This window comes from Carcharhinus amblyrhynchos, chromosome 11 (genome assembly GCF_965287045.1).
Source record: "Carcharhinus amblyrhynchos chromosome 11, sCarAmb.v2.hapA, whole genome shotgun sequence".
Classification (NCBI taxonomy): Eukaryota; Metazoa; Chordata; class Chondrichthyes; order Carcharhiniformes; family Carcharhinidae; genus Carcharhinus; species Carcharhinus amblyrhynchos.
In genome coordinates, this window is record NC_137334.1 from 73,132,113 (window position 1) to 73,148,142 (window position 16,030).

At 40.1% G+C, this 16,030-nt stretch overlaps 1 protein-coding gene across 1 annotated transcript in view; it reads left to right on the forward strand.

The window, feature by feature from the left end:
• Nucleotides 1–16,030, forward strand: part of arhgap15 (Rho GTPase activating protein 15) — a 686,224-nt gene that overhangs the window by 148,326 nt on the left and 521,868 nt on the right. Inside the window, exon 5 of the mRNA XM_080199371.1 lies at nucleotides 2,085–2,155. Within this exon, the coding sequence (XP_080055497.1) occupies nucleotides 2,085–2,155 (71 nt within the window). The remainder of the gene's footprint in view (nucleotides 1–2,084; nucleotides 2,156–16,030) is intronic.

Consider the following 16,030-nt stretch of genomic DNA (forward strand, 5'->3'; position numbering starts at 1 on the left):
ATGGGGCAACTGGAGGCTTATATCTGTTAAAGAAAAAGTCAGAAAGACTCTAATTCATTCTGGCATGTGTAAGTGTGGTTTGCTCAGTAGAAGTACATTTCCAGACCACTGTTCATGTCTGGAAGTAAGTAGAGTACAACAAATGCTAATCATGCTGTCGAGATTGTTCCGGCATCAATTTCTTCTACCTGGAACTTGGCTGTGGAAAGCTGTTGATCTCAATGTACCACCAGCACATTGAAAGTGACAAGGCCCATGTCACTTTCCAATTGGAAATGGCCTTTCATGCTCTTAGGAGTTTGTTGTTGACATGTTGAATCCTTACAGGATACATGCTGCGATACAAAGTTTTAGTAGGTGGACATGGTTAATTATAATGGAGGAATTAATCCTAGTTAACCAGATTGGGCTCTCCCCCTTCATGTTCCCAAATTAATGACATCCTAGTGCCTCCTCCCTCCAACTAACATCTCCTATCCTGTTTTTCTGGGACAGTCTTATTGTTTTTACTGTCCTACCTACAGGCAATGATCAATAACTAAATATCAGTTACCAATGTTATATTTATGCTACCTTTTATTTTGTTTCTTCTTTTCATCTTGTTCTTCCATTTTTATCACTTTATTCTTATTTTTATTTTTCCACTTCCAAAATCTTGCCTTGCATCTTGCTTCCCATTCCCATCCCCACCCTGTTAGGGCCAAATCCCATATTCTTCAGTTCTGCACCTTTGTTCTGCCATTCATGTATTCCAATCTCTTAATGGACACTCTAAGCACCATTCTCAGTCTTTATCATCACCATTTACATTCCCTTTGCCTTTTTGTTTCTGCCAGTCCTATCACTTACAGCCTCCCAACACTCTTGCCCCACCCCCCCCCCACCAACCCCTCACCCTCATAGTACAAATCTTATCTGATTTTCTTTGTCTTCAGCTCTGACAAAGGGTCATCCAGACTCAAAACATTGGCTCTATTCTCTCTCCACAAATGCTGTCAGACCTGCTGAGATTTTACAGCATTTTCTGTCCTTGTGCTATATTTATGTTACCTGTGAGTACAGACAGTTGCACAAACTTTGGATTCCATCTTAGATCTCCCTGAAGTGATTCACACAATTCAATATAACTGGATTGCCTATGAATAGCATACTTGTTTAAAACAGGTTCTAAAATGTGTGTCACACATCAGTAAAGTCGGAAGCGAGAATCATATTTTTGCAGCGCTTGGTACAAACAGCCTCAGTTACAAATGTATTTCCTAATTATACGGTTTAATAGTGTGAAAGAGAGGACATTCATTCACTTTGCTCCTTTCACAACCTTAGGATATGCCAACATGCTTCATATCCAATAAAAGACTTTTGAAGTGCAGTTATTATTGCAATGTAGTAAACATAGCAGCCAATTTGCACAAGCAAGCTCCCACCAACTGCAATTTGACCAGAGAATTTACTTTAATAATATTGTTTGAGGACTAAATAGTAGCCATGACACTGGGGAGAATTCTCTTGTTTTTACTTCCATCTGAGAGAGGAGACACACCCTTGGTTTAATGTATCCTCAGGAAAACAGTACAACACTTCTTCACTGCATCACCTGGACAAGTAATTTATATCATTATTCAAATGTGCTCAGAAAAAAACATTTTCATGACTGGATCTTTAAATGTAGAAATGTGTAAGAATTGTCATGGGCGGCACGATGGCAGAGCGATTCGTACTGCTGCCTCAGAGTGCCAAGGACTTAGGTTCGATTCCAGGCTTGGGTCACTGTCTGTGCAGAGTCTGCATGTTCTCCCTGTGTCTGCACGGATTTCCTCTGGGAGCTCTGGTTTCCTCCCATAGTGTGAAAGACATACTGGCCATGCTGGTGCATTGGCCATGCTAAGTCCTCCCTCAGTGTACCCAACAGGCACTGGAATATGGCAACGAGGAACTTTTCACAGTAGCTTCATTGTAGCGTCTATTTGTGACACTAATAAATACTGATTGACCTTGATATCACTGAACTATCGTTTTCACTATGTTCACATTCACAATTTATGTGGTTCGTTTTCATCTGTGTCCTTTTCTGTTAATTTCAGTGTCTGCAACCACTGGAGAAAAATGGATTCCTCAATAAAGCAAAGATTACAGAGGGAGGCAAAAAACTGAGGTACATTTGAAAAGCTTCCAGTCTTTCTGTTCTGCATTGGCAGGCATCCAGAACTTTTTTGGCTGTCACTAAGACTTGCCTATTTTGATATTACTTTCAATTTTCACAGAGGATATCACTAATACAATTAGAGGTATGAGTGTTCAATCCAAAGAGACCTCTGGTGCATTATACTATTCTGTTCACTAAGCTCTCTTGTGTAATGCAGCACACATTTGATGCATGTCTGGAATTTGCAATGAATGGAATAATAATGGCTTTGATGGATAATATGTATACATAGGCTAATCATTAAGCAACTTTAAGACAGAAATTGGACCCCGCTGTTTAATGAGCTTATCATACAACGCAAAGATATCTGGAAGATGTCTGACCCAATATTAAGTTGGCCAACCTTCCAAAAAATTAGGGAGGCCGTGGTTTAATGGCATTGTCAATGGAGTAGTAATCCTCAGACACAATAATTTTAGAGATGGCACAGTGATTAGCGCTGCTGCCTCACAGCGTTGGGGGCCCTGGGTTCAATTCTAGCCTTAGGTGACTGTGTGGAGTTTGCACATTCTCCCTGTGTCTGTGTGGGCTTCCTCTGGGTGGTCAGGTTTCCTCCCACAGCCCAAGGACGTGTGGTTTAGGTTGATTGACCATGATAAATTTTCCCTTAGTGTCATGGAGATTAGCAGAGTAAGTATATGGGGTTATGGGACAGGGTCTTGATAAGATTGTTGTCTGTGCAGACTCGGTGGGAAATGGCCTCTTTCTGCAGTATAGGAATTCTATGCTTCTATGAAATAGACATTGGACCCTTTGAATATGATAATGAGGAACGTAACATACTTTAGAATCCATTCAGGTATATTGGGTTGCCCCGAACAGAAGGTGCGTGCCTGCTTCGCCAGGTTTTCCGGGTTGGACATGGTCCAGAATTGCCATCAAAAGGGGGAGAACATTCAGACCTTACATGGATTAAGGAAGAATGTAATTCCTCAGCACTGCTGTTGCCAACAATTGCTCCCTTCCCATTCTCCTCCAGATCAGAGTTACCATTGAACTGTTGCCAGCAAAGCAATAGGTTGAAATTAGAGATTCTCAATAAGAATAGTCTGTGGCATTGGCACCTTGTTCAAATGATCTATTGAGATCTAATTCCCAATTGTTGGCCAACCTCAGAGATTTTGATGCACCTCAACAATCCTGCAAACTGTCCTCTGGGAAGTCCCACCACTTTAGGGCATTTATGGTCTGAACTTGCAATTACATTATCCACGTGGCATTCTTTCCAGCAGTTTTTTTGCACATTAAAATTACTGTCGCCTTCAAAAGGATGTGGAAAATAAAATGTATCTGTGTGTAGCATAAATGGAGACATAGAAAATAGGAGTTGGCTATTTGGTCCTTGCAGCCTGATCCACCATAGCTGATCATCCAACTCAGTAGCCTGATCACACCTCCACCCCCCAACCCTCCCCCACCCCCACCACCACCATATCCTTTGATCCCCTTCGCCAGAAGAGTTATATCTAACTCCTTCTTGAAAGCATACAATGATTTGGCCTCTTTCTGTGGCAGCAAGTTCTACAGGTTTACCATTCTCTCGGTGAAGACATTTCTCCTCAGTCATTCTTCAAATGGTGTGAGACTGTCTCCAGGCTTTTGTATAGTCAGGTCATATAGTGAGTAAAACTCCAGAATCAACATAATAAAACTTTTTTAAGAGTCTATGTATGTAAAAAGATAACTACTGGCTGAACCTGAGATCATCACACCTCAGGTGAGGGGCAAGGTTGAGAAGGCAGCGTCTTAATGAATAACTTCAGCCAATGCAGGAATTGAACCCACACTGTTGCCATTGCTCCGCATCTCTAACCAGCTGTTCAGCCAACTGAGCTAGCATATTGGCATGGATAGAAGATTGGCTAGTTGATAGGAAGAGAAGAGGTTGGTTGAAAGGATGTGATGGATGGTGTGCCATAAGGGTCATGCTGGGTGCACAACTCTTTACAATTTATTTAAATGATTTGGGTGAAGTGTTCAATGACAAGGTTGCTAAATTTGCTATCAACACAAAGGTAGGCAGGAAAGTAGGGTGCGAAGAGGATGTAAGAAGGTTGCAAAAGGATATGGATAAATTAGGTGAGTGGGCAAGGATCTGGTAAATGGAGTATAATATGGGAATATGTGAAGTTGTCCATTTTGGCAGTAAGAATAAAAATAGAAGCATATTATCTCAGTGGTGAGAGATTGCAGAGCTCTGAGATGCAGAGGAATCCGAGTGTGCTTGCGCAGTGGTTTTCAAACAGCATGCATCATCACACTAGTAAGGCATGAGAATTGTCCAAGTATGCAAAGGTACAATATTTCCTTTTGAGACTGGCACAGTTCTGGTGGAGAGGGAGTTCTGTGAAAACTAAACTGTTAATGGAGATTTAAGGATCTGAATAAATTCCTCACTAAATCGTGTTATGTTGATATCTCTCGTATATAATCCACTCATCCTTGCTTTTATGTTCATTTGCCAAATTAAAACACTGCCTTATTGGAAGCTGAAAGAAAGATAGCATTTAAAATTAGAATTTGAAGAAGAACTAAACCCGACCTCCTGACATTTAATAAATAGGGTAAGAGTCAGTGAAGCCATTATATCTAAAATTCTCTTTTCCATCTTGGACACGGTTACATGATGAAATTTTGATGATTAAGGAAGGATTTTGAGAAATTATTGCTTCTTCTAATTTTGTGGGATTTGTCTGTGGATTCTATGTGCTTTCATACACTGTACATCTTATATATAAGAAGCTACTTGTTCCTTCCTTAACTATGATAGATCCTTGCACCAGCTCAGCCAGTTTGACTAACTGTGTGGTAAAACACTTTTTTTCAGACTTGACGATTGTTTGAATAAAATAGACTTCTTTCAGTTTTATTTCAATCCAATGATTGGCTTGTGGTTTCTAAAACATTTCTAATGTTTTTAAATTGACTCGAATTAATAAGATTTTAATTTTTCTATCCATAACCCACAAATCAGCAAATCATTTTCATTCATATGATTTATTCTTTCCCACCTCCTGTCTCCCGAGCAATTTCACTCATCCCAATAATATCCCAGTGTAGTGGTTAAAATTGCTGCTTTAGATTGTAAGCAATGTCATCCATTCAGTCAGTGATTAGGTTTGAATTTCTTTCCTAATCTCCACCCATCTGCTTGTCTCAAAAAGTTTTGCCTCCAAACTGTTGACCCCGACTGGAGGGGGCTCGTGTTCCTTCCCATACATGGAATGACTTCAACAGAAATATGGGATAGGAATGCTCTAACAGAGCGAATTGCAATTTTTCAGATATCCAAAGCTCTGAGTATTATTTATGCCACACTTCCTAGCAGTGTTCTTGTTACACGATCAACAATATGAAATTGTGATATCATCCTGTAACTAAGTAGTCCCCCGACATTATTTATCTCCTAATAGTAGCATGGAGGTCACCGTGTAAAATTGCTTTTCAACAATATATGGTAAGATCCTGACTGGATTTTAATTGCTTATTTTAAAGGTGATCTAATCTAGATCTGCGTGTTCTCCAGTTTTTCACCTGCCCAACAAATTAATTAATGTTAAATAACTTACCCATTTGTTATTCTTGTGTTTTACCTGAAAGATGTGGTAACTTCTCAAGGATGGGAAATAAGTGACACCCACAACCCATGAATGAATGAAGATGTGATTGTTAAATCCGTTGTTTAATGTATCTGGACTAAACGCTTTGGAGCAGTATGTGTCAGTTTATTTACCTTAAACTTTGGCCAATTTGTTTCAATGGTGATGACCTGCTTTCTGTTTTCATGTCTGTTTAATATTATCACTGGCAAACATTCTCAAAAAGACCATTACAGGTGTGATGCCTCTTGTCTTTGTATCACGGAGGGCACTAATATCAGATCTAGGGGAAATATTTAGGTATTGAAGTTAGATTGAATTGGCACTCTTTACATGACATTGTCTCTACTGCAATGATCTGTTGATGTCAAATTCAAATAATAATATGTTGCAAAATATTTTGGCAATACAGGACTACAATCATCAGGGAACCTTGTTCTAAAAAACATCTGCTTTTGAAAGCATCTTCTAACTTTCTGCAATGTGTTTAATTTGATTCTATCTGAATGGTGTGTGCTGGACCTACAGAGATACGGCTATTCCAAATGCTTCCTTTCCAGGCAACAATTACTTGAAGGAGGACGGAATCAATTCAACACAAGAGAGGCCATTCACCCCATGGAGTGTGTGTTGATTCTTGTGAAGAATAATCCATTTGGTCCCATTGTCCACCTTTTTCCCTATGTCCTTGCAATATTTTATCTTATTCAAGTGTTTATCCAATTCCCTTTCGAAATCATAGAAACCCTACGGTGCAGAGGGAGGCCATTAGGCCCATTGAGTCTGCACTGAGCACAATCCCACCTGCGCCCATATCCCTATATATTTACCCACTATTCCCTCTAATCTACGCATTTTAGGACTCTAAGGGGCAACTTTTAGCATGGCCAATCAACCTAACCCACACATCTTTAGACGGTGGGAGTAAACCAGAGCACCTGGCGGAAACCCACACAGACACGAGGAGAATGTGCAAATTCCACACAGACAGTGACCCAAGCCGGACATCGAACCCAGGTCCCTGGAGCTGTGAAGCAGCAGTGCTAACCACTGTGCTACTGTGCCGCCCTCGAATCTGGTATCCATCATCCTGTCAGGCTCCCCACTTTAAATCCTAACTACTCACTGTTTTTTACCCCTGCCAATTACCTTAAATCTGTCTCTGGTCATCTATCAGCTATTTGAAATGATTCCTTATTGTTTATTCTGAGTGCCAGCAATATATTGAAAGGATGAAGCTGTGGCTGTCAGTAATGAGCAGAACAGGGCTAGGGTTGTGATTATCTGGGCCAGTCATGACAGGAACCCACCACAGAAGATTCAGCCAGCCCAGCCACAAACCCATTGACTTTCAGTAGGACAGACAAATCCTGTCAGCGGACGGGGCTGGAAAAGCTCGTCCTGGGTATTACTCGCTGTAATCGAGCACAAACAGCCAATACTCTCTAATTAGGGAACTGGAGATGCATGAGTATGTCCAACCCCTACTGTCCAAGCTGATCCGTATCAGGAATTCAAAGAGTGAAGATGGAAAAATATTTGTTGGAAATGTTTAAAATAAGGGCAGGAGGCTTACCAAAGTGGAATGGGGCCACTTGGTTTATGTGAGTGGCTGTTGTGCAGTTATGTTCACAATTATTGATTGAAATAATTTGAAAGCATTGTTGTGAAAGATGATTCTTTAGAATTGCCCAAAATCTTTTTTTTGAGGGAATTCAATCTAAGAAAACTTCCTACAATTTGTTTTTGATCTCTAAGATTAGTGTGGCCACAGCTTGGGCAAGGGAAGCTGTAATGACTTATAGGATACTGCAAGGCCTGGATAGAGTGGACATGGAGAGGGTGTTTCCACTAGTAGAAAAACTATAACCAGAGGGAACAACTTCAGGCTAAAGGGAGGATCCTTTATAGCAGAAATGAGGAAGAATTTCTTCAGCCAGAGAGTGGTGAATCTGTGGAACAGTTTGCTGCAGAAGGCTGTGGAGGCCAGGTCATTGAATGTCTTTAAGACAGAAATAGACAGGTTCTTGATTAATAAGGGGATCAGGGGTTATGGGGAAAAGGCAAGAGAATGGGAATGAGAAAAATATCAGCCATGATTGAATGGTGGAGTAGACTCAATGGGCTGAGTGGCCTAAATCTGCTCCTGCATCTTATAGTCTTATGGTCTAACTGTATAAAATGTCCCTTAATTCTCTGCTTGGGTTGTGGTTGGGAAGGAAAGGGAAACAGGTTAGTTTTTGGGAGTGCGGTGTGAAGAAACATATTTCACAGAGGACAGTGGGGCTCTGAAGAGACTTTCAGCGCAGACAGCAGGATTGAAAGAGACTTCATCTAGGGGAGATGGACTGTGGGCAATGATGTTTCAGCAAATAGAGATGGGTAGAAAGAATGAGACTTCAGCCAGAAGAACTGGCTGTAAATAGCAGGATTTTAGTGAGGGGAGTGGAGATAGAGTCTTAGTGGGTATGCCATGGAATTGTTTGTCTCACTGAAATGTGCTGTATTACTGAAAAAGATCGGAATCACTTACCTAACGCATAAATTGTAAAAAGTTTACATGCAGGTGCAGCAAGACTTTAGCAAAGCTAATAGAATATGATTGTTTATTGCAAGGGGAATTAAATACAAAGTAGGGAGGTTATGCTTGAGTTGTATAGGCCCATCTCTGGGGTATTGTGTGCAGCATTGTTCTTATTATTTAAGAAAAGATTTAAATGCATCAGCAACAGTTCAGAGAAGGTTTACTAGTCTAAAAACTGGAATGAGCAGGTTGTCTTATGAGGAAAGGCCGAAACAGGCTCAGCTAACATCTGCTGGAGTTTAAAAGAATAAGAGGCGACTTAGGATGGAAAAGATGTTTCCTCTTGTGGGAGAGTATAGGACTAGGGGACATTGTTTAAAAATAAGGCATCACTCATTTAAGGCAGCGATGAGGATATACATTTTTCAGAGGATTGTGAGACGTTAGAATTGCCTCCCTCTGAAGATAGTAAATGCAGAGTTTTGAATATCTTTCAGGCATGAGTAGATATATTCTTGATAAGTAATGGGTTGAAATATTATTGGGGGTAAACAGGAATGTGAAGTTGAGATTATGGTTAAATCAGCCATGATCTTACTAAACTTTAGAGAAAGCTCGAGGAGTCGATGATCTACTCCTGCTCCTAACACATATCTTTTATAAGTAGCATGATTAAAATTCAAATGATACATATCTCTTATGATTCCTTTGAGAAGGTTGTCCATGCCTAGATCTACCTATATTGCAGATAAATAAGTGAACAAAATGTAAACTAGAAATGTTGGTTCCACTAAAGTTTCAAATGTTGATCTCTCCAAAGTAGGATTATGTTGTGCATGAATGGTAAACATGAGTTTCATCTATAAATAGAAAGCAATTATCCCATCATAAAATAGCTCTTCCTTTTAAGGAAAGTGTTCTTAAAATGCTTACCTATAATCCTACTCAAATTCAATTTTAATCCAAATGAAGTAAATATAATGAAACATAATTCAGAATGGTACAGATAATACACGGTAAAAGCTATCAAATAATGCAAACGCTCTATTTAAAGTATATCACCGTTAGAAATCTACTCATGAATATTAAGATTTCCAGCCCTCCCTTTTACAGCATGTTCGAAATTGATTTCTGTAATTGGGATCAATTATTGAATGAATCCTTATCTTCTTTTCTACAATCATGTACTTGCTCCAGAATGAGCTAAATACGCATTAGGGTAACATTGATCTCCTCTTTCTGCTACTTATAACATTTCCCCCTAAATTAAAACATTATTCTTTCTACTGGCCCCAACTCCAAGAAGTATTGAAAGAACAATTACAATGCATTTATCAGCGCTCTCAATATCGTTACCACGGAGTTTTGTTCAGAAGTCATATTCTATGTCACCAATTAAATTGTAGTTTCTTTCCAGATAACCTGCCCATCCAAGAGCACTGATGCCAATTAAAAAACCTTAGTCCATCACTCAAATGCCTATTCTATTATGTCTGAGAGCTGAAAATGTAATATTATAACTATCATTCAATCATATCAGTCCTTACACACATATAATAAAATGTCAAAATGGGATGTCTGAGCTGACATAAACAATTAATTTTCTTCCATTCATGCAAGCTATGTTCATTAATCAGTAGTTTCCTGCCCTTTGGATGTTGAAGTGAATAAAAATGACAAAGAAATCAGTATAATTTCTAATTTAGAGGATGGACTTAAATTGAGCAAGATGTTCAAGAGGACTGCAGAGGACTCTATATTTCTTTCCTCTTCAAAAATTAGGAGAATAAATTCAGATAAGTAGTTGCAGGTCATTCTGGAGGAAGTAGAGATACATGTATGAATCATTCAGTTCTGAATGATGCTTTGTCCATCTTTATTGCCTCCAAGAATTCAGACTTCATGCAGCAGGAGATTCATTATGTTGCCAAAAGTAACTGGCAAAACATCACTCAGAAACTGAGCATAGCTATCAAGCAGGTTGAGAGTAGTTTGAAGTGCACAACAAGTGGTATGATTGGAAGGTTCAGGTCAAAAAGAAGGCAGCCAAGACTTCTGTGAGTACTGGAGAGACAACAGCTCTCCTCTTCCTTGATTTATTCAATGAAAAGTTTGTTGTACAATGGGAGATAACAATACTGTGGAATCTCTATCTAAAAGAATACATATTATTGGCCATATCTTATTATTTAATGTTTCACATTTCCCCCATTTATTCCCACTTTGTCTGGTTTTCTATGTGGGGTGGGGAACATTTTTTGCAATGTTTTGAAAAATTTGACAGTATACTTTGTCGTTCTAAATGTGTAACTGTTCCCTGCTCTCTATTTACAATAAGATCCAAGAGCAGAACCCTCTTATCACAAACTATGACCAGGGTAGTTTGGGTGGCACAGTGATTAACACTGCTGCCTCACAGTGTCAGGGACCCGGGTTCAGTTCTGGCCTCGGATGACTGTCTGTGTGGAGTTTGCATATTCCTCCCGTGTCTGAGAGGTTTTCCTCCCGGTGCTACGGTCTCCTCTCACAGTCCAAAGACATGAAGGTTAGGTGGATTGGCCATGCTAAATTGCCCCTTACTGTCCAAAGGTGTCTAGGTTAGATGGATTAGCCATGGTAAATGTGTAGGTTACAGGAATAGGCCAGGGGAGAGGGCCGGGATAAGATAATCTGTCAGAGTTGGTGCAGACTCGATGGGTCAAATGATCTCTTCAGCACGGTAGGGATGACTTTCAATGAAAATGCTCCCATATTTTACTACAATGGAAATTGTACCAAATGCCTGGAGGGAGGCAAGTGTTATTCCTCTAACTAGCCTAGTTGTGGGTGAACCCCCGGGGGAATAACATACATTTTTGGTGCCGGTGAGAACTTGCCAGAATGGTTTAGCTGCTGATGATATGTCCTACAATTACCTTTTTCATTGAAGTCAATGCAAGGAAAACTGAGTGACATGAGTAGCAAGTGGCTAATGCATTAGTGCAAGATTCCATCTATAAGTGAAAATTGCCCTCCTACATATTTTATTCGGAGGCATGCAAACAATGAGGAAGGAAATAGGAAACAGCACTGTGTTCGCAAAGTGGATGGGTAAATGATCAATGCAAATTGGTACTTCAAAAAATTAGTCATGGCACGAACTAATTCCAGCCTCCCAGATTGCCTGAATCCACTACAGTTCGCCTATCGCCACAAGAGGTCCACTGCAGATGCTATCTGCCTGGCCCTGCACTCAACCCTGGAACTCCTAGATAACAAGGTCACCTATGTCAGACTCCTATTTATTGATCATATCTCGACCTTCAACACTATTATTTCTACAAAACTCATCTCCAAGCTCTGTGACTTTGGGCTTGGTGCCTCTTTTTGCAACTGGATTCTAGGCTTCCTAACTCAAGACCACAATTATTAAGGCTAGGCCACAACACTTCCTCCGTGATCACCCTCAACACCGGTGCCCTGTAAGGCTGTGTTCTCAACCCCTTACTATATTCCTTATACACCTATGACTGTGTGGCCAAATTCCCTTTCAATTCCATTTTCAAGCTTGCTGATGATACCAGCATAGTGGGTTGGGTCTCAGACAATGACGAGACAGAGTACAGGAATGAGGTAGAGAGTCTGGTGAACAATTGTGACAACAATAATCTCTCCTTTAATGTCAATAAAACAAAGGATATAGTCATTCACTTCAGGAAGTGTAGTGGATGACATGCCCCTGTCTACCTCAATGGGGACAAAGTGAAAATGGTCAAAAACTTCAAGTTTCTGGGTGTCCAGGTGACCAACATCCTGTCCTGGTCCCATCACATTGGCGCTATAGTTTGGAAAACCCACCAACATCTCTATGTTTTCAGGAGGCTAAGGAAGTTTGGCATGTCCATTATGACTCTCACCAATTTTTATAGATGCACCATAGAAAGCAATTTTTCTGGCTGGATCACAGCTTGATTTGGCTTCTGCTCTGTCCAAGACCACAAGAAGCTACAAAGGGTTGTGACAGAAGCCCAGTCCATCACCCAAACAAGCCTCCCATCCATTGACTCTGTCTACTCTTCCTGCTGCCTCAGCAAAGCAGCCAGCATATTCAAGGACCCCAAGCACTCTCTTCACCTTCTAGTGGAAAAAAAGATACAAAAGTCTGAGGTCATGTAACAACTGACTCAAGAACAACTTCTTCCCTGCTGCCATCGGACTTCTGAAAAGACCTACCTCGTATTAAGTTGATCTTTCTCTGCACCTAGCTATGACTGTAACACTACATTCTGCACTCTCTCTCCTTTCCTTCTCTATGTAAGGTGTGCTTTGTCTGTATAGTGCACAAGAGACAATACTTTTCACTATACACTAATACATGTGACAATAATTTACTTTTTTTAAATTAATGTCACAAGCAGGCTTATGTTAACGTACAATGAAAAATTCCCTAGTCACCACGCTCTGGTGCCTATTTGGGTACACTGAGGGAGAATTTAGCTTGCCCAATCCACCTAACCAGCACGTTTTTCGGACTGTGGGAGGAAACCAAAACATCCGGAGGAAATCACGTAGACACAGGGGGAGAGCATGTAGACTCTACACGGACATTGAACCAAGCCGGAAATTGAACCCAAGTCCCTAGCGCTGTAAGGCAGCAGTGCTAACCATTGTGCCATCATAATAAATCAAATCAAATTATTGAAGAGGATGTGAATGGATTAGTTTTAGTTTGAGGCGAAGAGCAATGAGAGAGAGTATGTTCGTAACATCAAGCCATATTCCTCTCCTATGCAACTGGTAACAATTCAAACAGAGGCACCAAGGAGAGGAATAAAGAGAAAAGATCTATGATGCTGATTCCATCTTGCTGTTCCACAAATTTCCAAGTCTTTACTGCGATAATTAATGTAGATGGTCTAAATTGTCTGTTCCCGCCCACCAACTGCAGAATTTGTTGAGGAGTGGACAGAGAATTCAGAGGACAAACAAAAGGTCCATTGTCTTGGGATGGGAATTTCCAGTCCTGGGGCAGGTGGGCAGGACTGGAAAATTCTGCCCACTGTAACAGCAGGAAAATTTAGAAATTTTCAAAAGCAGCTATCCTCGATTTTGTTGATTTCGTGTTTCTTTTCTGTGGAGAGTTGACAATGGGAAGCTGAGAAATTGTTTGCCAAATAAATTTGCCACTTAAAAGCAACTTGCCTTATTTGTTCCTGATTCATCTTGTTTATTGTTGGTCTTCCTTTAAATACTCCTTTGGTAGACAGCTCCCACAGCAACATTCCTGTTGCCACCAGTTGGTTCCTGAAGCTACAAGCAGTGTTGACCATGCGCATTCAATATGGCCAGTTGATGGCAGTGTTGGATTTGGAAAAGGAAAGGGAATTCCTGAAAAGGAGATGCAGGTCTGTTGGCGAGGCAGGCATCGAGTGTCCACCTGTAAGTGACACAGAGTTTATGTCATAAGAGCCAAGCCCATGCACTTTGGCCTTTGTTGTCTTTTTCAGGCCAGGGAAGCAGCGGCTAAGTTATGTCACGAGTCTTACTGCTCAGACTGCATCTAGAACAAGGCAGCAACCCTTTTTGTTCTGGTTAAAGTCAACACTACTTTGATCTTTTATGGTATTGGGTCATTTTAAGCTATTTTCCAGATTAGTCAGTTGCCTGTAAATTGTTGCAACAGATAAATCACTGTTCCTGGTGGAGTAGTGAAATAATATTCCAGGAATGACAGTTTATTATATCAGTATTATTTCTGTGAAGAAAACAGATGAGAAATAGCTCAGGTGTAGATTCTTCAAGCAGAATTTCTCAATTTCAACGTACATTTCTTTCTACATAAATTGTGCAGGTATTTAAAGAAAACACTTTCATTACTATAGCATCTTTCATGATCTCAGGACATCCCAAATCACTTTAGAGCTGTTATATATTTAAGTGGTCGCAGTTGCTTTAAGGGTTGATCACATGATTTGATGGTGATGTCATTAGAGTGCTGCAGAGGTTGCTGTTTTACTTTGTTGTCCTCTGTACAACAGGACCTTCAGTAACTCTGTTGTTATTAGCTTGAATTTATGTGTGCAAACCACACCTTTTCTTTTTATTAAAACCCACAACTTTTAACATAGCTAAGACTTTACAAGAGCCAATGAAGTAGCTTATTGAATTGTAAGTACTGTTGAGATGTTGGAAATATGGCAACCAATTTGAATACGGCAAGCTTGTATCGTCAACAGCAAAGCAAGAATGATTGAGTGTTCTATTTTATTTTTCCTTTTTTATGATGTTGATTGAAAGATAAATCTTGGCCAGGACATCAGGAAAAACTCACCTGCTGTTCTTTGGAATAGTGCTATGTGATCTTTCAAGTCAATCAAGAGGGTAGACATAAAAACAGGAAATGCTAGAAAAACTCAGCAAGTCTCACAGCATCAGTGGAGCAAGACCAGAGTCAGCATTTCGAGTTTGTGTGACTGTTTTTCAGACTCAGCACCAGGGACCGGGGTTCGATTCCCAGCGTGGGTCACTATTTGTGCAGAGTCTGCATGTTCTCCCCTTGTTTGCATGGGTTTCCTCCGAGTGTTCCGGTTTCCTCCCACAGTCTGAAAGAAGTGCTGGTTATATGCATTGCTCATGCTAAATTTTCCCTCAGCGAACAGGCGCCGGAGTGTGGCCCACAGGGGATTTTTACTGTAACTTCATTTGTGATGTTAATGTAAGCCTATTTGTGCCACTAATAAATAAACATTGAACTTAAATTATTTTTCAGAAGACAGCACAGTTTGATGCTTTTTTGAAAGGTGATACTGCTGAGTGTGCAGCACACTGTATGCACTGAAGCATCAGTCCAGATTTTTATGACTTTAAACAATGAATGTCAGAGACAAGAGTGTTATGAACTGAGCCACAGCTAATGCTGGATGTATTTTTTTTAGAGTTTAATATAACATGGGGTATTTTATTCCTTAAGTTTAATAGCCACTCATTGCTGAACAAGAGATTGCGAAACAGGCATTAAGCAGATGTAGTGGAATACTTTGAATCCGTGATTGCAACTCCTTTATCTTCACAGTAGAAAATACTACTCCCAAATCACTTTTAACTGGCAGGAAACTTTAAAGGCAACAATTTTCTAGGCTCAAAGCTTAATGTTCTATTTCCTTTTCATTCACGATATGTGTTGCTAGCACAACTGTAAGAAGTGGTCAATTTAGACTGGTAACGTATTTGACACATTCTTTTTTTCAGATGCTACTTTTAATTTCCCCAAATGACATTAATCCAAGTTCCGTTATTTTAATTCCCACCCACCCCCAACTACGTTACCATCAGGTCAAAGTTTCTCCGCTTAAAAAATGAGAGCAAAGGGATGATGCATTTCATCTGTTTCCCAATACCCGAAAGCTGCAAAGAAAATACAAATGAACAATAGAATTTTGCAGATTTAGGATTTTTCCAGCTTTTGGTGGCACTCGGTGCTGCAATGTTATTGCAGAATAAATAATTGATATTGTTCCTGTCGTTAGAAGGGAGGATGGCAATTTCTCCCGCTGTTTCCTAGGACTGGCATCTGTTATGTGATGGCAGCAAGAATGGTATTATTCAGTGTTAGAATTCCTGTTCCAGCTGATGTTCAGATCAGAGAGATTGTTAATCGCATGGTGTCTTTTGAAGTGGTCTTCAGTGATCTAGTTGTAAGATTAGAAGTTACAAAAATTCACT